The sequence below is a fragment of the Mus pahari genome, chromosome 17 (genome assembly GCF_900095145.1).
Source record: "Mus pahari chromosome 17, PAHARI_EIJ_v1.1, whole genome shotgun sequence".
Classification (NCBI taxonomy): Eukaryota; Metazoa; Chordata; class Mammalia; order Rodentia; family Muridae; genus Mus; species Mus pahari.
In genome coordinates, this window is record NC_034606.1 from 6637570 (window position 1) to 6662058 (window position 24489).

A 24489-nucleotide genomic window follows, 5' to 3' on the forward strand; every position below is an offset into this window, starting at 1 on the left:
TCCATGGAGCTGTATAAAAGAAGGACCAACCTACTTCAGAAAGCCTCCAGGAGACAAAGACCTTTCCAGTGAACAGTAAATGATGTGTGAGGATTGACTTCTGGGTAAGAAAGCAGCTTACTTACTCACTGGTAAAGGAGTCTGCGTTCTAATGTAGAGCTGCCTTTGTCAAACAAAGTGTATGGATAAGGGGCTGGAGTGATGGCTCAGTGGTTAAGAGCACTGACTACTCTTCCAGAGGTCCTGAGTTCAATTCCCAGCAACCATGTGGTGACTCACAACCATCTGTAAATAGGATCTGATGCTCTCTTCTGGTATGTCTGAAGAGAATGACAGTGTACTCATATACATAAAATAAATAAATAGATAAATAAATCTCTTTTAAAAGTGTAGGGATAAAAAAATAATAAAACTTTTGCAGTATCTTTTAACCAGAGGAAAAAAAAGATTTGCCATTTCACTGAGCTGAAGATTTCTCTTCAGGTGCAGCTTATCTTCTTCTGTGTGCTCAGACCAAATGACACTGAGCTCTGACTCTCCTTCCTTAAAGGAACCACACATCCTCTCCTGGCTCTTTCACCAGAGTGTGGGTACCTCCAAAGAGAAGCCCAGCTTTGCCGCACAGAGGGACCAAGGCACAAGAAAGGACTTGGGAGGAACAGATCAACATGATATCCTCATGTGATGCCAGTTCCATTGAATCCCCTCAAATCCTGAATCCATCCATGTGATTGGATATTTTGCTTCGGACTCATTTAATGGTGGAGTACTAGATCTGATTACTTTAGACCCATCATGGGGCTTGACTTACAGGTGATACTGATACACAAGAAATCATGTTCTCTTGTCATGACCAATCCAGGGTCCTAGTCCCATCTACTAGGTAGAGGGACGCACATGGAACTCAGACACTAGAATACAGAATGACGCTCCCAATGTTTATTAATTGTGATGAAATGTAAAATCACAGTGATTTTTCAAACAAATATAGACATTAAAACAAAACAAATAAACAAAACCTTTATACCGGGAAGAAATCTTTAAAAATCCAAAGAAAGAAATCTAGTGTACAGAAAGATGGCATTTGAAAGGAATCTCCAGTGGGCCTTCCCGCGGACGTCCCGTCCCAGTGATGCTCATTTCTATCTTCAGTCTTCCACAACAACAAAGGCACAGTGAGGCAGACAGCTATTGCTTCTGAGAGAAAAAATCAAAGAGGCCTAGAGCAATGATTTTTCCTAAAGGATCTTGGGGAGTTGAAATAGCAGGTGCTTCTCCAGGGGTTGGTGGCATGGTGGGAAGGGGCGCCTCAGAGCCTTTGCTCTGCCTCTGCCTTTGAAGAGAACACAAGGCACTCAGTGCAACATTCTCCCTCACAAAGAGACACTGGATTCAAGCTAGCGCCAAGAAACGTTCTAATCAAAGTAAACACTGGGCGGGCTTCTACAAAAGCTCCAAGAGCATGTGAGCACATCCAACACCATGCCTTTCTCTTGCTAATCTCCAGGATTTTAAATATAGTCTTTCTGAACCACACAGATAATTCCTGAAATGTGGAAATGACAGAAAATCTGAAGCTTGAGGCTGGTGGTGGGAAAAAAAAAAAAAAAAAGACAGTATTCAACAATGAGAGAGCACTGTGCACATGGCAGCCAGGTCTGCAATGTCTCGGTGCTCATTATCCAAATCCCCGTGGTCACAAGGCTCAAGCAGGGATGCACAGGTCATCAGATGGGAATGTGTGAATGTGTGCAGTGGCAGGGCATATAGAAAACCAGACCTGTGTCTGGCAGTGCTCCAACTGACACACACTATACCCCCATCAACTTCTAATAGCAGCATCTGACCCTTTGACATCACCCTGTGATATTTGTCCTCTCTAAAGTTTACACTTGAGAAATGTACAATCAAGTTCCCAAGAAAACAACTGATTTTGTGTTAGGCTGTACTAACAACCTGTGACTAACCCACAGGTTGTGAACCGGACATGCATGCTGGTGTAAGTCTCCCTCAGATTGCTACATGTTGAAGCATATATATATACATCACAAGTATGTGATTTTCACTATCAAGTGGTGAAAATGTGCATTTTTACCGAGTCAGTGGAAGTGACCTCATAGAGACGCTAACACTGTAGCACTGTCCTTTAATACTGATTTGGCAAAGGAGGAACAGAAAACAATGGAGGGAAAGAAATAGAAAAATAGAGGGAAGTGGTGGGAGTTTCAAAACAGAAAGCTCTGCACGTCCAGTGACATCACGAGACTGGACAGTGTTTCCAGGTCTTCCCATACTGAGGTCTACACTACTCCAGAAACTACGTGTCAATACTGCCAAACACTTCTAGAAAAACTTAACCAAAATTGTGCAATTTCCCTTTATTTCCTCATTTGTATTCATTTGTCCATGCATTCTAAGTTATAGAACACAGCACATGTACAATACAAAGATTCACCTTTTTCCACATAAAGTTAGTTGGTTTTCAAATACTAACCATGGGACATGCTTTTAGTACTGCAGGCTGGGCTCTCTGCCTGGACTAGCCCACTGCTTTGCACTCATAGAGGATTCTCTTGGGCTCTTTTGGAATATTCTCGCACATTCTACAGAATGAATCTTTAGCTCAAGGCCTGTTTCATCTAATCAAGGCGCATCTATCATTCTGACTCTCATGGCCTTTATCAGCGTTCCTTCTACTCTGAAGCTCTGGACTCTTCAAAAGTCTGGGAAGAGAGATGCTGATTTTATGTGCTGGTCATTTGCTGATACTCACTCGCTTGCTCCAGAACACTTACCTTGCACATGCTTAACCTCAGCATCCAGATCAGGAGTGTCCCTGCATCCTGGTTCCAGCCATGTCATCTTCTTTTGTCTCTCTGGGTTTCAGTGTGGTGACTTCTCCCTTGTAGGGTGCGCGCTTCACCGGCACAGGTGCACAGGTCTGAAACGAACCACATTCCGTTTCTCTCTTGTGCTGGGCTCACTTCCTGAGTTCCAAGTTACCTTCTTGAATAGCCAAGTTAGTGTGAGTTGTGAGAGCAGTAACTCTGTGAGTGTATGACACGCATCCTATCCTCTTACCCTCTGGGTTTCCTCTTAGTTGGTGTTATCTGCATCACAGAAAGACCCGAGGGCTGGGGAGATGGTTCAGTGGATAAAGTGCCTGTCACTCAAGCTTGGGGATTAGAGTTGTATCCTAAGAACCCAGGTAGAAGTTAGGCAGGAGGGAAGCTGCTTGTAAGTCCAGCCCTCGGGAGGCAGAGACAAGGGCTCTCCAGGACAAGCTGCCTAGCTAGATTAGCTGATTAGCGAGTTCTGGGTTCAGCTGAGAGACCTTCCCTCATGAAATAAAAATGGAAGAGTAACAGAGGAAAGCACACGAGGTCAACCTTGGGCCTCAACATGAATGGCATGTGCACATACACATACATGTATGTACATACATGTGTCTACACTCATTCAAACACCAATATATACAAGCAAAAAAATTCCTAGGAAAAAGAAAGAAAGCTGGGAATTGTTCCACCTGGCCTTACACTGTAAATCCCATACCATTCCCCATAGCTCTCTCTCCCATTCTTGAAGTACATTTGGAGTAGCAGGCAGTGAATGCCCCTGCCTCTGCCCCTGCCTCTGCCTTACACCTGTCCTAGGTCCATCAGAGACTTCGCTTGATTCCTGTCATGGTTTTCCTTCATTCTGGTTCTATCATCATCTCCAGACAGCCAGACAGTGTCCATTTCCCACATATGCCACTCACGTGATGCTCTGGTCACTTGGAGATGTCACATCTGAAACTTTAAACTTGCCTAATCCCATGGACTCTGACTACATCCTTCATCTCAGGTTTTTACCCCTGTGCGTCTCCCTCTTGAGACTCTAGCTGCCACAGCAAGCTGAACCCTGTGTAGTTATCGTCCAAAGCAGGACACTTCTGAAATGGGAAAGGCACCTGACATCGTAAGCTTCCATAACGCAGGCCCTGCAAGCAAACCAAGATTTCCTCACAGCTTCTTTTCACCCTCTCTTGTGGGTCTTGCCTTTTTCTCTGTTCCTCTTGGCTAACCCCATGGTGTATTTTAGTGACTGCTCTGGGGGAAGAACACAGCGGGCAGACCTTTTGTCATGCATGTGTGTGTGTCCTGGCACTTCCCAGACCCTGCTCCACCTTCCTCTCTCTACAGCAGTTCCTGGACCTTCACTCCTTTGCTAGGTTCCCTTGTTACCTTCTGCGTGTCCCTTGGAACAGACCACACCAAGTGTGCTGGGTCCTCCTCATTCATGGTGGGCTTGTTTTAGAGCAGTGATTCTCAACCTTCCTAGTGTTGCAACCCTTTAATACAGCTCCTCATGTATTGGTGACCACCAACCATAAAATTATTTTCATTGCTACTTCATAAGTGTAATTTTGCAGCTGCTAGGAATCATAATGTAAATGTCTGTGGTTTTAGAGAATCTTAGCTGTTCTCTCCAAAGGGGTTGAGAACTGCCTTCTACAGACTGGTCAGCTGCTCTAAACATCCCTTCCGTGGATCCTAGCTGCAGACTCAGGACCCACACCAGAAGTCACAGTTCAGGCTTGAGCACAGACTAGCATGCTTGACCTTTTCTTTCCCTTTCATTTGTCTTTTATAGCTCAGCCCAGGTAAACACCAGACCTGAAACTGTCTCTCCCTTGGGGACTCTTGGGTACACACAGCAGTGTGTTCTGCAGTTGCTGTTGCCTTGTCTGTCTCTCCCAGAAGATTGGGGCTTGGTAGATTACTCTGTTGTTTCATAATAATAAATATAAGCAATATGCCAAAAACGTGAGGAAAACGATCTTTGGAGCAGAGAGTCAGGGTGTTTCCTTCTTCTGTGAGATGTTCTGATCCAGCCTGACACCATTTCCCCCACGCTCCTCTGATGTACCCATCGCCATGTATTACTTTCAGGACCACCCTTTCTTGTTCATTAACTGCATTCAGTGTCCAGGTCTCAGGTCACCTGGTATCTAATAATTGCTTTCCAGCTGTTCAGTCACTATCCTGGTCAGGCCTCTGGACAGCAAGTAGCCTGGCAGTCCCCACTTTGCCCACACCATCTATGTCTCGGTCCTGCCAGCCAGGTCCAGACTGAGGTTCTACTGTTTATCCACCTCAGGCACTTTGGGTAGGCAAAGCCTGGTTTTGTACCAGAATGATAAGGAGATGGAGGCTGCTCTTACCACTGCCACCTTAGAAATAAATCAATGCCTCTCAATTCTCTTGCCACCCTATACTGCACAGCCTTTCATGCGATCAGATAAGTGAGCAGGAATTCATGACAATGAAGGTCTAGCCTCCTGCTTCCCAGAAATTTTACCCTTTTGTTATTTTCCCTTCCTTAGAGGTAGGTAAGCTCTGTTCCAGCTGGACCCAAATCATCCGCACCCCTTATCTGGGGCTTGGTCCATTACTCTTGGTAGATGTTCCTCCTGACGTCTTGCTCTATGTGTTTCTCGGAGCCTGAAGGGATATTCACTGTGACAAGAAAACACTCACTCTGCAGCACTTCCCAGGTGAACATTTGTTTTCTAAGTAAATGGAACTAACCATTTTTTAGCAAATTGAGTCTTGGTCCTCTCCTCTAGTCACAATGGCAAATTTCCATGTGATATATAAAATGCCAGCATAATACAGAGCCCAGATTCCTTGGGACCAGGCATCGATGATCAGAGATTACAGTATTGGTTCACAGACTTCATCCCAATGTCTCCTGCTGAAAGGATACTTAATCCCAGCAGATTTTTGCTGAGGCATAAGGCACATGGGCCTGAATGAAGGCTGAGATGGTCTGGTTGAACACAGTAAGTGTATTCAAGCTCCTTTTGCTTTAGGGACTTCTGCTCTCACTTGCTCTGCCTCACAGACCAGCTTTCTCCAGCTCCCCGGGTGGTTTTGCTTTTCCTTGTTCACTGAAGGTTGGGCTCCCTGAGCATCAGTTAGACCCCTCTTTTATCACCATCTAACAGTTGCCTTGGTGAGCTTGGACTGGGGAATGTAAATCTATATTTGATGATTCTTAACTTGATCTCCAACCTTCAACTCTCCCATTCCAGATCCTTCGATCCAAATAGCTAGAAAAGCATAGCAAAGAGATGTGTAAAAGTGGGTCACAAAGGAGGACTTACACACTAGGAGCTGGAGTAAAGAGGCAGGATGTGAGCCTTTGGGATCAATGGCTGCTGCCTTCCTGGGTCCCATATCCTATGTATAGTATGTATCTTGACTCTTCCTGATGACCAACAGTGTTTGTGAAAGGAAGGGAGGGTGCTTGGATATAGACCTCTGGGAACTGTTTGTCATTCTCTTGAGAGCAACATTATTTTAAATTATTCAACACCTCTCTCAGGTTGCATCTCAAGACACTGGGGACACATCTGGTACAGGTCATGGCCTCTCCCCGAGATTTGGCAATCACACTTCAGCTCCGGTAGTTTCCATCTCAGGAGTACCGTGATTCAACAAGATGATTTGCAGGTGAATGCACTCGAAAGGGCGCCCTAAGTGCCATGAAAAGCAAAATGAGCCCCTCACTTAGTGGAATATGGGTGGATTATTTTAGCAGATGAGAGTTCAATTTGAGTTCATCATATTTAATGATGATTGTCATTGTGCTGTGTTAATAGAAAGACAAAAATGAGAATTATATTCAGTGCTATGAATAAACATTAATTGTAATCATCATTATGTCTACATAATTACAGAAATGCTTCTTGGTTAGTTGATCGGGCGAAGAGGAACGTGTAAATTGATAAAAAAAAAAAATGTGACTGTATTATCTGAGAGAGAAATGAAGGGATACCAGATTTTCCGAAGACATCAAGAACAATGGAAAAGACCCCTTCGACTTCAATGGAATGACTGATACCATGTCACCCATGGAGAGCAAGATGACAGCCCCTTGCTAAAGAAATTCAGCCTACCCCTAGTGAATTTCGGTGGTGATGTGGGCTTTTGGACATATTAAGCTAAGCCACCCAGTGTTTTCCCATGAGTCACTACAATATGGGCAGCCCCTGGGTTCAACAGAAGAGGCTCAAAATAAAAACGTATGTACTTTATAATTCTTAACATATGCGGTGAACTATTCTTAACAAGGGCAGTGCAACAACATTGAACCCTCTAACGTTGGAGATGGCTTCCTGTTAAGTTTGTTAGCAGGAGGGGAAGTGAGCCCCTCCATGCTGCAGAGGGAAGACTGCAAACCCATCAAGAGGTAGGAGGCGGGGCTACACACTGAGTAAGGTTAAAACTTTGTGATTAACATGCTTTATAGTGAGACTCTACCTCTTAATCTATAAAATAGGACCACTACCATTTATCTCCAGGGTTGTGAGAATTAAACTATGACAGCCAAGTGATGGTCGCTAATTATTACTGGCAGAACGATGTTGAATGGTTAGGTAAAGCAAAGAAAGAACACAGGTTGAGTGTTCCTCGAAATACTAGAGACCAGACATCTTTCATATTTTTAGGTGTTTTGACTGGGCATTCCTAGCTATAAAATTGGACTTTTGAAGTTCCCCAGTGCTTCAAGTCAACTCTTAAAAAGTTTTTGGATTTTGGAGGATCTCAGATCTCAGAGAAAGTACCTTTCATGCGTTAGTGGTCTGGTGACTATTAACAGAAAGCTCCCCTCTTTCCTTCCTTTCCATCTTTAGCATTCTGGTGGTAGTGGTGTTTCTGGAATGCAAGTGTACCCTCACATCTGCTTCCCGGCCGCCAAACTGGCATCAGTGACTGAGGACTGGGCAGAGGTGCACCGCACCAGGTGCCTCTCTCAAGCCAGAGGCAGCTCCAACCGGTGCTCCCTCCACCCTGGCTGCTTCTTAGCCATCAAGCCAGAGAATCAGGACGGTATGGCAGGTGGTGACATGAGTTAAATGACTTTCTCACACTACCACCTTGAGAGAGGCATTGACAAACTATGATGTTGAAAACGGAAAATACCCATTTCAAGGACCCAGTCAGTCATCTGCTCAATTTTCTCTTATCTAGAAGGAAAATTAGGCTTATCACTGCAAAGATACCAGAAGTTTAAAAGCTTTGGCAGCAGTATCCTGAAACCATATATTTCTCCAGCAGGCTATTCTGATTTCTCTCTAAAGTTCAATGTGACTGTATGCTCCAGAAAAGAGCAGTTGCCTAATACCAAAAGGAGAGGGAGATGGAGAGAGAAAAATTTAAGTACCTTTAATGTCTTCTTTTTTACTGAAAATGTTATGGGAAAGATTAGCTGCCTATATTCCAAAATAATAATAATTTTTTAAAAAATTGCCCCCTTCCCTTTAGATACATGTCTATTATTTTGTACTTAAAATTTTTAAAAAATATTTCATGAGTATAAATATTTTGCCTACATGTATGTCTGTGTGCTCTGTGCATGCCTGTGGCCCGGGTAAGGCAGTAGAGTATATTAGACCCCTTGGAACTGGAGCTGCAGATGGTTATGAGCTCTATAGGTGCTGAACCATGGCCTCTAGAACAACAGTGCCTTCTCTTAACTGCTGAGCCAGCTCTTTATTTTCGTTTTTTATTGGTATGTGTATGTCACATGGGTGAAGGTACTCATTGAAGCTAGAAGGTCGCATCAGATCCCTCAGAGCTGAAGGTACAGGGGACAGTCAGCCATCTTATGGGATTGCTGGGAACAGAACTTGGGTCCTCTAGATCAGCAAATGCTCTTAATGCCTTAATGGCTTCTCTCCAATTCCTGTTCCTTGAATATTCATTCACCTCCCTGTGCTGCCACCATCAGCCTTCAGGAATGCTCCCTCATTAAACGTTAGAGCTGCTTCTTCTTAGCACACAAACCAGCAGAAAACCCCAGGGGCCTCACAGCTACCTTGGTTACCTTCCAAGGTCAACATTTGTAAATTAACCCCACAGCAAATGCAACACTTGAGCACAGGCTGTGTTGACTGTAGGGTCAGGGTGTGGCTCAGTCCAACACAGGCCTAGGCTCATTCTAGGTGGTACCCAGAATAAAAAAAAAAAAAAAAAAAAAAAAAAAAGGCAGGGGATGGGGAAAGATAAAAATAATTTTGTAGTATTTGGGAGGAATTTAAAGTATTTAAGAGCACTGGTTTACCTAAGCAAAACCTTAGGAAATTATTTGAAAAGTGGAGATATTTTGTGTAAAAGACTCTGGGTATTGCTAAATCAAACAAACTCACAAACTATCAAACAGCAATCAAAGAGGCCATAAGAATTAAGCAAAATGAGGGCTGGAGAGATGGCTCAGGAACTAAGAGCACTGACTTCTCTTACAGAGGTCCTGACCTCAATTCCCTGCAACCACATGGTGACTCACAACCATCTGTAATGTGATCTGATGCCCTCTTCTGGTGTGTCTGAAGAGAGCAACAGGGTACTCACATACATATCAATCAATCAATCTTTTTTTTAAAAAAGAATTAAACAAAATGAATTGGAAAACAGCTAGAGAAACTTTGCAGGAGGGGAGTACGTATTTGAAAAGTGGGAAGAGGGGAAGTTCCTGACAGAAAGCTGGTTACAGGGCTCTTTGGCGGGGTGGGGTGGGGTTGGGGGTAAACATGAGTGAGGCCTGCTGGGTGGGGAGCAGAAAGGCAAGCTCTGTGAGGTCAGCACTGCAGCTCTGAGCAACTTTGTTAGTGCAAAGAGTACAGAGTTGCCTCCCCACCCTCATAATGCAGAGTTCTAGATTTTTCCATCTAAAAGAATTTAAACAGTATTTTAGTCCATTTGGTGAAGTTTAAAAACTGTTTAAAACTGTATAAACTAAATATGAAAAACACAAGATAAATTCAAAACAAATACTGTTTTTATATAATCACTGAATGGTTACAAAGATTCTTAGCCTTTGTTACAGAATCCATTATCAAACTGAGAAAGCAAAGAGATGGGACTGACATTTATTAATTCTGACATTTCAAACTCTTATTTGAGGGTTAAGATGTTTAACTTTCAGGTGGAAAGCAGACCTAAGGATGACAGGGACCTTGCTCCGGGCATGCTGCCAGGACATGGGGAGGCAAGGGAGAGTGCATATTCAGATCTCCCTTTTCCAAACTACACCCATCCCTGGTGGTTACCCTCAGGAATCTCCTTGTAGATTCTTAACTAAAGGGAACACATTTTTCACTGCACAGCTGCAGCACTAAGACCCACAATAGTGTGAGGTCAGGGAGACCACGTCCTCCATGGTGGCTTGCAGCCAATGACTGCCACCATTAGGATCTAACCAACCAGATCCAGAGGTGACCTAAAGATTCTCCCTAAACAGAACTCAACCTGATGTGCCCTGTACAGCCTTCTAGAACGTGTCCCTCCCTTTCCTGGCTTCTCCTGGCTCCCAGGTCATCCTTAAATTGTGTTTTTCAGTGTCTTCCCAGCTTCTCTAACTTTCACTCACAGGTGTCTCCAACAAACCCCACTCTTGATCCATCTGGATGCCTGGTTCTTGGAAGACCCACACCTAATGATGAGAGGTTGCTTAAGACCCTACCCTGAAAAAGAAAGTCAAGAGAACTATAAGAGATGCATCTACAAACCTCCAACTAGGGGTTTCCCTCTTTCACTGAAAGCTGGGGTGTGCCTGTCCTCTTCTGGTCAATCTTGACACTCCAGGAGCATGTTAAATGCACTCTGACATGGTGCCACCACCGTAAACAATAAATGACAAACCTGACACCCAAGGTGTGTAGATAGCGCTGGTCACTGTTGCTGCTCACCTGGTCTCGCTGCTTGATTCGTTTATAAACGTATTCAGCGAAGGGTTGGCGCGGAATAAACTTCCCATGTCCTGCTGTGACGTTGAAAACACCTGCTTCATACACCACTCTGCCTCTTGAAATTGTCACCAGGGGCACCCCATGACAGACCATGCCCTCGAAGATGTTGAAGTTAACGGCCTGATGGTGAGTTTTGGCTGAGATCTTCCTGTGTTTGTAAAACCAGAACAGTCCCAGGTCATCACTGGTGAATACAGAACGCTACAAGGGCTTGGAAGAAATCTTGAACTCCAAGATCAGGGCTTCAACTCATTACCAGGAGGCTTCCAGAACCGAACAAACCATTGCCATTTTACTGCAAAGTTATCAAATTCTTGAAGAGGAAAACCTAAGAGACCACTCTTTACAGTGACAAACAGATAGACTGAGGTAGGGCAATGTCTGCCGTACTGATTTTTTAAAAGCATTTCAAAGAGCAGCAGCCCTATCTCTATCATTTAGTTATAAGACATTCGAAGCACAGATGAGCACGCTGGCTCAGTTCTACACAACGTTGACTTTGACAGATGTAGCCGAGGCTCTCTCAGTATCCCATCCCAAATCCATTCTCACTCCTGCCTTCCGGGGAAACTACTACTTGACAGTTATTAAATTGAATTTGGTAGTTATCAAGAAAAGAAATACGTTTCGAAAGATTTCCCCTGGTCAATGACAAATGAGAAATTTGAGAACAGTGGGAATAGATATGTTAAAATAACTTAGCATTTTGTATCACATGTTTGCACATTCATTATCAACCCCACTGACTTAGTTTAATTTTACTTTTTACATCATAAGATAAAACTATGTATTTGCCCTAGGCAATTTGTTATTTTGATGTAAACAGTATGGATGGACTAAATGGCCAGTTAGCTGATACATTACCTCACAGAGTGTTTCTTTGCAAAGAATACTTTATATACAATGTGTGAATGCTTCTCTATTGTAAAGACTCAGCAGTGAACCTGTTGGGTCATATGGTCCTTGCAAGCTACAACAAAGGCTCTTACAGGTGAGGGAATGTGGGAAAGATCCCTGCTAAGTTGGAAGAAATATAAATATAGCCAGAACTTCACACACTGAGATGGAGGGGAGGGCTGGCTCAAGTGTCTACTTACTAAATAGAAAAATGAAGACATTGGCTACAGACTGAGTTACGATGAAATGTGTGTTGGAGAGAAAAGATTAAAAAGAAAAAAAGCCAAAAAGGAGTCAACATAGAGGAAGGCCAGACCTCCAGGTTAAAATGACATCTGTGGCCCTTACAGTGTGTCAAATGTTAATTCCCGCAGCCTGGGTGCCACCCTCCCACAGCTCATGGCTACCATTCTGTGTTCTCACTGTAGCTTGCTGCATGAACGTTCTTAGACTGGAGCTGTCTAGTGCTCGAGGACTCCTGATGACCCCTGCTTCTGGTGCACCTGTCAGATCAAGGCTTCTTGAAGCCTGGGAATGAAGGCTAGGAGGAAAAAGGAAAGTCCCAAGCTTTTCCCAGGTGATAGAATCTAGCAAAATCAAGCTTAAAACCAAGCCTTTAAAAAAAAAGCAATTTAAGCAGCAAAGCATTCTTAAGGACTGAGGCGATGAAGGCGAGCTGTAAATGCATCGTCTAAGAACCCATTTCACTGGAGGACTCAAAGGACAAACGGCTTTTTATAAAGATCACAAGGGAGGCAGACAAACCCTGTCTTTCGATGGGGTAGATCAAAGGCTTATAATTGATGGAGGTTTTAGGACCAAGTGCATCTTTATTTTTTTTTCCCTGTGAGATCTTTCTTCTAGCCTGTCTTCATTGGGACTAAAATCATCTTACAATGTTACAAGTTGGGATCTGAGTCACTTAGTGTCTTCAAAGGTGTTTAAGATGGGCATTTTTGTCAAGGCTGAACTCTGTTAAGTTTATATTGCCAAATAAGTCAAGTTCCGCAACAAAAAGGTTTTTGAACTGATGCTTTGGGGAGGTGGTTTTAGGTAAAATGGTTAAAAATACTTGCTGATGGTCTGAAAGACATGGACACCCCATCTCTAAGCCAGAAGCCATCTCTTACTGACAACTTCTTGCAAATGAAAATTTGGTTTTCTCTAAGGGAATCTCACTGAGGAAACAAACTACTCTTAAGGGTAGGCCGTGTGCCCAGCCATAGATGGCCACCAGAGAGTCAGCCCACAGGCCCAGCCATAGATGGCCACCAGAGAGTCAGCCCACAGGCCCAGCCATAGATGGCCACCAGAGAGTTAGCCCACAGGCATCTTTGGAGGTGTTTTTCATCTTGCAATGTCATGTCTGGGTTTTTTTTTTTCTTTTCAAATTTTATCTTTTTTTATTTTATTTATATATGTTTCTTCTCTCTTTTTACCCTGCAGGTTGTTTGTCTATGCACCCAGCCCTCCAGTTTAGTGGCTTTATGGGATTTCTGAATGTGGAAACTAGCAAGTCTTTACATCTCTGTTTATTCCTTATGCCTTTTCTTGGCTATGCCCTTCTGTTAGTTTATTTTGCCCTATTCTGACATGTTTTTGTTTTATCATAGTATAGTCCCTTAGAAGCCTGTTTCTTTTCTAATGGGAGACAGAAAGGGGGTGGACTCAGATGGGAGGAGATGTGGGGAGGGACGGGGAGAAGTAGAGGGAGGGGAAATCATAATCAGGGTATATTGATAAAAAAAGTCTACTTTCAATAACAGAAAAATTAATGCTGATGAAATAATAAGTTAATTTAAAAAGAAAAGAGGCCATGGATTTGAAGGAGAGTGGGGAGATGTTTGTGGAAGGGTTTAGAGGGGAGAGAATCGGTCAAGTTATGATCTCAAAAAATTTTAAATCTGTACTGAAACGGCATTGTGAAGAAAAGGAATGGGAAAGAAACACAAAAGTCACTGAAACCAAGGAACGCACGCTAACAGGGGAGTGTGTTCTATGACAGTGTGTTCTACGCCATCGCAGTCTGTCTACACTGCTGAGAAGCTGAAGCAAACAAGTTCCCACTGGTTCTTCAGTAGAATATTTAGCATTTGTGCAAGATGAGAAGTAAGAATATTCCAGAGAAGCAAAACCATCTTATATGAGACAGGAAGAAAACAGGCTATTAACACCTCTAGAAATGAAATACATGCACACGTGGGCAATATGAAAGGCGGCTGGGGAAGTGGATGTGGAGGACCCCGTTTGTGCACTGTTTCTGTGACTTGAGATTTTTAGAGGCGGTTGACACAGAATAACATCAAATCAGATTTCTCTGCTTCATACCAGATAAAGGACATTACTTTGATTTTTCTCACCCTCCAGCTTAGCAAGGGAAAGAGACAATTAGATAACATCCAGGAGATGCTTTCTTATAAGGCAGGCACTATATAAATGCAGTCACACTCACACATGATGTAAATTCGGCATTGTCACCAGCAGCTGAAAGAATTGCTTCCGCTTTCACAAGGAAGGTGTCGGCAGGGTGTGGTCCGCACTCAGCGCTTTCCTTCCAGTCAAAGCTGTAAGTCTGCTGTTCTCTGGAGTGTTATCATGTCTGCATGTTTGTTCTCCCAACCCTTTACCCTGAATGCCTCATCACTTCTACCCCTCCCTCTGCCTGTGTTCTCACAAATACATGCTTTAATTATCACATGGGTACGTACATACATGCAACTGACTGTCACACTAGATCCCATGAATAGCTACAATTGTTCCAAATGAAAGACAAAACGGACCGTGCATCCCCAAATCCAATCCCCAAGCTCTGGCAAAACTGCCTCATTCTTCCCCTGGAGCTTCCAGTTCTCTGCGTTTTATTTTGTTTCATTTTTACCTCTGCATTTCTGAGAGTGGAAACCAGGGCCTCCCTGTTCTGAGTCAGAGCGCACCAGAACCCAGCTCTAATCCAGGGTCTCCTGAATCCTTTTGAATCTGGCTCATTTCCTACTGGTATACAGTCTAAGTCACAGACCAGGTAGTTTGATGCTCATCGCATGGTAAGTGCTTTAGAAATATGAAATGGCCAAATAAAAGGATTGCAAGATATTTCTCCTGCTTATTCGGGTCAGTTTTATTTCCTAACCTTGGAGACATGACTGTTCTGGAAACAGAATGTTGAATTAAATAGAAAGTGGATACACAGTCCAGGAGTTCTGTTGAGTGCTTAACTGTTCTGGAAAGTGGTGCATGTTAATTAGGAATAAATAAGTAAAGGTGTAACAGCTATCGTCCTCAGTGGCATCTTAGCCTTTACATGAAATGGGTTCATTGCTGCCCGCAGTAATAGCATTATCAACCACAGGTGTAAGCTAAGTTTCATACTGACGAGGAGCTGCTGAAGAGCTTGCTCTAGGCTCATATACTTAGACCCCTAGAGACACGGAAGGGGTTAGGAAACACTCTCACCTCTGGAGAACAGCCTGTGTGGGCAACCTTAGTGGCTCCATTACTCTTTTGTCGCTGTGATAAAATACCCTGACAGACGTTTGAGGAAGGAAGCAGTTACTGTGTCTCTGGGATGTTGACCAAATCTTCCTTTCACAGCCATCTCAGAAATATAGACCTGAAGCTCTACTTTTATGTCAAGTCCAGAGTCACCTGAATGCTATCCTCCAAGGAGCTCAGGACGGATTTGAGTGCCATGCATGGGTCTTCTGGCCTCATCTGTGACCGGTGTCACAGCACCTGGAAGAAGTCCTGTTCTTCTCCAAGCAGCTCCCTGCGGCTTGTCTTTATTGCACTGTCATGTGACATCTCTCATGTGACATCCCTCATGTCACATCCCTCAACATTTTAGAGGCTGCCTTTGCTGTGAAGGTCAAGGTCAGACTTAGAATCTCCTGTCAGTCGGTTTGGTCCTGTGGACAATGTTCTAATAAGGACAAAGACAATGACGTGCATACCCTGGCTTTGACTACAAGGGACCGAGTCTAAGATAAGTCATGGTGGAGGTCAGCAGACCAGGACACAGACTCCGAGCTGGGGGTGCTGCTGTCCCACCCCGAGCAGTCTTCTCCCACGGAATTCCAAGATTCCTTTAAGAAACCTCTTTTCCTCACTGGAGAGAATCTGGTGAGGAATCCGCCATGCTACCCCCCTGTTCCCTAACCAAGAGCGGGGAGGGCATGTCTTCTTTCCCAGTAACAGGAAAAATTGAAATATTTAGAAGATACAACCCCTCCCTTAACAGACCACATCCTGTTATAGACTTTCCTGTGATACTCCGGACTCTCTCCTTTCAAAGCAGTCACTGAGCCTCAGACTTCCCTTTGGCCTTCATAAACTATATCTTCACATCAGTAAGCATAGTCGGTTACTATAATCTGCTGTCAAAGACTGACAGAGGATGTGTCCTTAGGGGAATAATTCATTTAATGCATGCTGTTTATCACAGCACAATTCACAACAGCCAAGTTACAGAATCAGCTCTAGTGCTTGTTAACACCTGAAAGACCTAGTAAATATGCACGGTGGAGTATTACGCAGCCATAAAGAAGAACAAAGTACTGTTATTTACTACTAAGTGGATACAAGTAGAATGTACTATGTTAAGTGGAATGAGATCACCACAAATGGCTCTCATCATCTCTTAGATGTGAAGTTAAACAAACAAAATGTTGACCTGAAAATATAATAGAAATTATTAGAGGCTGCAATGGTGCAGACAGGCAGACAATGAGGCTGAATTTGATCAATAAAGGAATATAGATAATGTAGGAAAATTTACACCAAATGCTATTTACATGTACAATTATTCATAGTAATTTTTTTAAAAAGAGAGAGAGAATTGCATGGATATTTGTGAGGCAGAGTTCAAATGGCCTGAGTAGAGAGTTACAAGCAAATGTGCCGAGGGGACAGATACGGATATGAAACAAGACTCATTCACTTGTGCGCAGAATAGAACTGCAAGACTAGCAATCAGGTCCTTTTCCAACCTCACAGACATGCGGAGGATCTTGTGCACATCCATCCATCTCATTACTGACCGATAGCTGTCCCAGCTGCCCAGTGGTTAACACCCTTCTTTCCCTGCAGTCAAGTGGGCTGTTGTCTTCTCATTAGCAGATCTTGGCCACTGACCAGGGGAAAGCTGGCCTTTGTCAAGCTCACCCTGAACCTGTATCATGGGAGTCACAGACAGGTCTCATTATGAAGGGAGCATCACCCCTGTCTACTGAGTCCCCACTATGATTTATACTTATCTAAGGCGGCAGATGCCCACTGGGAAGCAGCAACCTCAAAGCTGCTTTCTGACGTAGTCAATTGCTTTGATGCCACTCACATCACAGCTGCAGAAAAGCCATTCTGTCCCTTTGCAAGTGGCTTTCTATCAACCAGCCAACCGCCTGCTTTTACAGGTGAGATCACTGAAGCAAAGGTAGGCCAGGTATCAGTCCCACTTCTGAGCATCCCAAGATAACATCCTCAGGGAAGGGTCAGTCCTTAGAGCACCACGGGTCTCCCTGACCCCAGAAAAGTGACTTGATTAGCCATTCTACTGTATTCTTTCTAACGCCTTCATTTTATCCGTGGCATGAATGGATTCCTAGGAGATTGCCAGGAGAACCAAAATACAGAAAGAAAGTCAATACAATCATCTCAGTGCTATTAGTGGCATCTTTAAAAGCATACTTCATTTCTCCACATTATGACACCTTGTGTACTCAGCATGAAACAGGAATAGTTCATTGTTAAATTTTTTTCTATTGCCTAGGAAGTAGGTGCAATTATTATTCCTGTGCTATGGAGGAGGCTGAGGCTGAAAATGGACTAATACTTCACCCATGGCACACAGCCTACATTCAAGAAGCAGAGGTATGGATATGAGTTATGAGCATATATGATATAATCTTGTGTCTTTGGCTTCAGAAGCTGTGCACCTCCCACAAAGCTGTACAGTTGCTGGAAACATTCTTCACCCCCAGACAATAAATAAGAAGTGACTCCCTTTCATCCTTTCTGGTGTTTCTTGGTCTGTTTTCTGCGTGATACCAAAGGACTTCAGATGCTCGTAAAATTTCCTATGCTGGAATTGGCTGGTCACTCTCAACGTGATCACAGCACAAGAGTTTTGCTTTTCTTGATGTGTGTTGCAACTGCCTCTCTGTCAGCTCCATGGACAAGACAAGTTACGTAAATGAAGAGCAGAGTAGGCAAGTCTCTGTCGATGCTAGCAGGCGCTACCTCAAGTACACTGTCGGCATTTGCAGGGCTGTTCTTACTGCTGTTGCCGCCCACATCAGTCTTCTTTCATCTGTTCAGACTTCCACATCAGCTTCCCACAGAAAAGAAGATGGGAATCTAACTCTTCAACCACATCATTAATCTAAATCGGACAATAGCTTGGAACCCAACTGATACTCATTGATGACAAAACATTTAACACAGGTTCCTAAAAAAATGCTGCCCTAACATTGACTTGATGGAATTAACCAACCCTGTGCCCTCTTCTTCTGCTTTGGACTGAAATATAGGCCACGGCTGGTGGTATAGATCACAGCGGCATAAAGAGTGTTAGACACTAGAAATCTGGGGTAGGTTCTATGTCCTTCACCCCATGTACTTCACAGCATTGAACATCTAGAAGGTATTTGTATGCATGCTCATTTATAAGAGAGTAAGTTATTAGCAAATCTCTGTATTGCTACTTAACATAAATACTGCATATTTTAATCACTAGCTTTCAGAAAATGAGAAACTAAAAATAATTTAATGTTGTGAAGAAATAGGAATTGAATGTGAGCCAGGCAAGCTAGCAGGATACGAGGAGGCACATCCTATGAATACTGAACAGGTAAGTGCTTAAAGATGAAGGATGATTATTAGGTTTTTGAAAGGCTAGTCTACTGGCCTGGCCAGTCAGTAAGAGTTAGAAATAGCTTCCTGGGGCGGCATGTGGAAATGGCCTTATAATTTTGTGGCTTTCCTGGGGGACTGCTTCGCCTTTGATAGATGACATCTCTTGACATATTTCCCAGGCACGGCCTGAGAGGGAAAGGGTTGTCTTCTTACACAGGAGGCGACTGGGATAAAACCATGCAATGCCCTTCTTAAAAATACTCCATGAGCCTCTTTCACGAAACTCCATGTTTCCCCAAGGAAACAGAAGATGGGGGCAAGAAATAGCTGAGGGGTTCAAAATTCACTATTAATTTTGATGGAAGAAGATGACCTATTTTACTGCCATCCTTACCATAGGAGACAACCCCCCCCCAAAAAAAAAAAATCAAGAAGGGGAGGAGTGGGGAGGAGGAAGGGGAGGAGGAAGAGGAGGAGGAAGGAGGAGGAGGAGGAACAAGAGGAAGAGGAAGGAAGAGAAGTTGTTAATGAGCATACTTGCTGACAGAGGAATGTAAGCAAAGGGAGTGGAACAGGTGGAACCATGCAGATATCCACAGCCATGCAGATAACTACAGCCATGCAGATAACCACAGCCATGCTGATAACCACAGCCATGCAGATAACCACAGCCATGCAGATAACCATAGTCATGCCAATAACCAGAAAGCTAAAGACTTGGAGGAAAGCTAAAGACTTGGATCCACAGAGTATCTGTAGCAAAGAGAGTTGAATAATGGGCTGAAGAGAGACTATGGCCTCTTTCACACAATTCCAAGTGTTAAACATGGTCTCTTTGTTCCTCACAGGCAACATTTGGGCAGAATTTTGGTGAAGATACATTAGCTGTTGGTCATCTACTAAGTAACAATGGAGTTTCAAGTCCACTTTAGATTAATAAAGTGTTTGAAGTAAGTTCTCATTCCCAGTGAGCCCTTGATGGCAAAACTCTTAGCATGACCATTGAGGCTGGAAAATCTCAATCAAGGAAGGGACTCATAGGACCATCTTATAAATAGCCTAGATGGGTCCTGGGAATAGAACAGGTGTTCAGGCTTAGCAGCAAGCCCCTCCACTCACTAAGCCATCTAGGGAGAGTCTTACAGAAGTTCCTGTGACCCCCTCCTTTCACAAGGAGTCATCACAGGCCTGATATAGTGAAGGTCTCGGTGATTCCAGCTGCCATGATTTAAAATGGCAGCAGGCAATTCTAACCTGCAGCAAACAGCTACACAAAAGTCAAACATAGAACTCTGGGTAGAATACTGCCATTTAATAGTGAAACGTTCCCTGCTTAAACCTCATTGCAGGCTGTGCATACTTAACTGGAAAAAAATAGTTATTCAATATGCAGGTGCCACCTTATGCTTATATACTTCTTTGTTCAGTGGTGACTATTCAAAGCCACCACTCAGCTTTAAGTTGATGATGCTACTTACAGCCAACTGTCTAACAGATTTTCTGTAGCTACTTCAAACATGCAACAAAGAACGAAAGAACACTTTTCTCCTCCTTTCTTCCTTTCTTCCTTCCTTCCTTCCTTCCTTCTTTCCTTCTTTCCTTCTTTCTTTCTTTCTTTCTTTCTTTCTTTCTTTCTTTTCTCTTTCTTTCTTTCTTCCTTTCTCTTTCTTTCTTTCTTTCTCTTTCTTTTTCTTCTTTCTTTCTTTTTCTTTCTTTCTTTCTTTCTTTCTTTCTTTCTTTCTTTCTTTCTTTCTTTCTTTCTTTCTTTCTTTCTTTCTTTCTTTCTTTCTTTTCTTGAATCAGGGTTTCTCTCTGCAGCCCAGAATCACCTCTAACTTGATAGGTAGCCCAAGCCAGGCTCTAATCACTGCTTCAACTGCTATCTAAACCCTGAACTGTGGAAAAACGTCCCAAGAGGCCCCGAAGGCTTCCTGGATGTCGCAGTGGAGATGAGGATGTCAGAGAATGGCTGTTCAGTGTGAGGAATCTGCAATGTCCAGTAACTAAGGCAAGGTTGGTCAACTACAGCTCCTGGTCTGCAGCCCAAAGCTGGCCTGCAGCTTGCTTCTGTCAAATAAAGTATTATTGGTTACCCTCATTCACTTAGATGTTATCTATGACGGCGACTACATTACAGGAGCAGGAATGAGCAGCAGAGCAGCAGAGACCTGTGTTTCATGAAGCTTGCAAGAAGTATTTGAACAGTCACTCATTTTTAAAAAACTTTTCTGATGTTTTAAATGTCTGGGGGGGGGGAGTAAAACCACATACCACACTTCTAGGGCGTGGAGGATGAAGATTAAAGCAAAGCAAGTTGGAGAGCCACAAAAGGGAAAAATGGCAGATAAGAATGGAAAGGGAGAGAGAAAGGGAGCAAAGAAAAGGAAGTAAGTGAGGAAGAGAGCAACCGCAGCCATGACCCGGAAGTCGTGGGCCTAGCTGTGCGATTAGCGGCAACTTCATGTCCTAGGCATTGGCCCAGCCCCTGCGAGGCCCGAGTGTGTTCATGCACCTTGCTTTACTTGATTTCGCAACCGCCCACATTCCTGTGTCCTTCTAACGAATGGAGAAGTAGAAACTGACGAGAATGAGAGACTTTGAATGAGTCACCCAGGCTCTAAGCCAAAGAACCAGAAGCCAAACATGCAGGTTGCTCCTCCTGCCGCCACAGGTCCTGCTCAAAACCAAACCAAACAAATAAACAAGCAGCAACAACAAAACCCAATAGCCGAATGCTCTTCGCTTCTTGGAACGAACAGAACCCTGGGGATTCTGGGATAGTTAGCTGTTTCCCAGCGGGATGGAAAGTCAGAGACAGGCACATCTCTGTCTTCTGCCTGGTGCATCCTAGCATTTCATCTACCCTCCTGATGTAGAGGATCTCTGAGGGTCTCCGAACCTACGGCACAGCCTAAATCCCAATTAGCAATACACTGTATGGCTTGAGCTGAGCCCAGATCAAATGGCACCGTTTCTAAGCATAACTGATGAGCTACTGGCACCCAGGGCATCGAGGGAGTGTGGCTATCTCAACCAGGTACAAGGCTTCCCTGTGACGAGAAGTTGGGGGGAAAAATTAAAAAACAAACAAACAAAAAACCTGCAGAAATGCAGACTGCCAGTCTGACTCAGCTTTCTCCACAGAGCAAGCCTGAGGGCAAAGTCATCCAGAGCTGAGATGGGAAGGCAATGACATCCAGGGAGGCATGAGGAGTTATCTGTCACAGCCAGATACTCTGAGATCCGTTGACTTGAACAAGCTGGGGAAATAATAGCCTAGTTCGTGGGATGGCTAAAATTCTGAGCTCTGTTGGAGAGAATTCATGTCGATCAGCTCCCTGCCTCTACCGAGCAGCTCTGATAGGGCGACTATAACCATTCCCTCATGGCTGATGAGGACATGAGGCAAAGCAAGGCTACGGTGTTCACCAGTAGCTGGATGGGGGTTACAAGCAGCCAGCCAGCACCAGAGACCACACCGTAACTTGGGGGTCTGTAGCGCCCTTTCCCTGCCCTTTGGGGAGGCTGTGCCTTTACAGTGCTAAAGTGCATACACAATGAAGCCCACTTGGCCTGCTTTGAAGCTCTTCCCTGGTCTTCTCAGCTGGGTGAACGGAGAAACACTCTCCATCTCTGTGCCCTCATCCTTAAGAGGGATCCTGGAAATGGGTGTTCAGGTGGATAGTAGCACGTGTTTCAAAGGATGGAGGTGAAGGCAGTCATTGTGTACTGCACTCTTGTTCTACAGCTGTTTCTTCCAGATTAAAGAATTCCCTCATGGCCATAAAGGAAGGGCTTAGCTCATGAGACTTGCAAGAAACGTATGATGCAGGAAATTCATGGAACTTGTAAACTTCAGAAGCCCCTCCCTGGAGGTGTACCCAGAAAACACCCGATGTGGAGAGAGGACTCATTTGCGTGTAGCTGCCTATAGTTACACAGGAAACTCACAATACAACTTCCATGAGTCCTCGTCCATACTGGGGCACGGGGCTTTTCAGTGATGCTGCTGTGAGTAGCCCCTCATAAATCCTCCTGTGAGAGTAGCCCCAGAAAACTCACTAGTTCACCAAGCTAGACGTGGGAGTAATCGTTTCGTTGTTCTGTCATTGGTACATTCTCTGCAATAAAAATAGGAGGTGAAGTTGTCTATTGAGACATTGAGTGGTAGGAAGGCGGGGCTCCGACCTACAATGCTCATCCTGCCCTGCGTCTTCCTTCATGTCCTCTAGCTCTTGGGGCACACATGTGTGCTTGGGTCCATGACCAGTGGTACTACAGCAATGAAGACACATGACCTGTGCGTGTCACTCTGTCTCTGAGATCCCTTATCTATGTCTTTCCTTGTCCTGCTTTTCTCCTGTCAGTCCTGTCTCTCCATGGCAGCAGCATCAGACACAGAGAATGGAACTGCAGCTCCAGTCCCCCAGTCAGTGCGAAAGGTCAGTCTTACTTGTATGTGTGAGAAGTGTATGGATATACACAGACAGACGGACAGACAGATGCACGTGCACACACAAATCCTGACATATCCTAGATGGCTTACATCTGGGACTGTTGCTCATAAGGATCTTTCTTTCTTTCTCTTTTAAAATCTCAAATGATTGGCCTTCAAAGTCACCTGTTTTCCTTGCATTTACTAACTAGTAGCATCTCAGTGGTTCAAAGGGTGGTCAAGGGTGTCTCTGATGAATGTGATGATAAGATATTTAGTCATGGCTTTGATTTACCGCATGTTTATCTATGAGACTGACATTAGAAGCAAGTCGAACCCTATTTTATTTAATCCTCACTACACGGAGGCTCAGGGAAACTGGGTCAGCCACCTCTTTCCATAAACAGGAGTCTTTGTCACTCAGACACCAAGAGGCCAGTCACAGTGTGCTGCTTCCTGCTGGAAGTGACACTTCCAACAAGTCCGGGCCTAAATGTACTTCCTGAAATTCTTCCCCAGATCTTTCCAGAAATACTAGGGTGACTTAAGAAAAAAACTAGGGGTCAAAACATATCAAAATCTCCATCTTTGGAAAAGATGTTTCCAGGTGCCCATAAATTTTTTAAATAGGAAAATGTACTAATCAGCATCCGCTTCTCTAACACATTTTCCCCAGAGAGGCCGTCAATGGCTGTGTCACTATGAAACACTTCACTATGCTCTCCTTCAGACCTTGCATACAAAACGTTCTCACAAGGACCAGAAAAGTGATAAATGCGCAGAGGAGAAGTGATGGGTTTGCCCTATATTTAGAATTAGATGCTGGTAAATTGAAATCAGAGCAACACTTTGGGTCTTTTATTAAATCACTGCAAGCTACTCTTGTATCACTAAACTTTTCTTGTCTCTTATTTCTCACACAAATGAGGTAAGGTTGCTCATTAGGTCCATGACGTTACCATAGAGGAATTAGGTTCTTAGACATGTTGAGGATTTTAAGATAACGTCTTCATATCTCTGACCTCTCAACTCCTCCTTCAACACTGTACTTACCTCTGGCTTCAAGTGAAATGAAGCACGGAATGAAGGAAGGTGGGGAGATGTGGGGAATTGCAGGCTGGTATTCAGTTGAGCTGAGGTCTGAACCCCGATGGTCATAATTCACCTACATGACTCGGTAGGTGTTCCCTCATGCTCCTGGAACTCTGCCCCCCACAGCCCCCAACAAGAGAAGCATGGTCAGTAGTCAAGTAAGCAATGGCCCAAGCTTTTGACCTTCAGGCTAAACTCCTCCGCAGTTACCTAGCAACAGTGAAGACCATAAAAAGGGCTACTCAGCCCCCACCTCTCTCTTACTTCCCACTCTCTTGTCTCCCTCTTACACCTCTCTTTTACCCCTCTCTCCCCTCTCTTTGTCTTCTCCTCTCTTCTCTCCCTCTTTCTCTCTTTCTCTCTAGCCTTTTCTCTCTCCTCTCTCCTCTCCTCTCCTCTCCTCTCCTCTCCTCTGTCTCTA

At 44.0% G+C, this 24489-nt stretch overlaps 1 protein-coding gene across 2 annotated transcripts in view; it reads right to left on the reverse strand.

Moving 5' to 3' along the window:
• Positions 1-917: 917 nt before the first annotated feature.
• The window catches only part of Dpys (dihydropyrimidinase), a 78534-nt gene continuing 54962 nt past the window's right edge, over positions 918-24489 (reverse strand). Inside the window, exons 8-10 of one of the 2 annotated variants that reach the window (XM_021216782.2) lie at positions 10739-10946; positions 2796-2941; positions 918-1333 (exon numbers count right to left, since the gene is read on the reverse strand). In XM_021216782.2, coding sequence (XP_021072441.1) covers positions 2825-2941; positions 10739-10946 — 325 coding nt within the window. In that variant the 3' untranslated portion in view covers positions 918-1333; positions 2796-2824. The remainder of the gene's footprint in view (positions 1334-2795; positions 2942-10738; positions 10947-24489) is intronic. The other variant, XM_029548075.1, reaches the window with a different exon arrangement.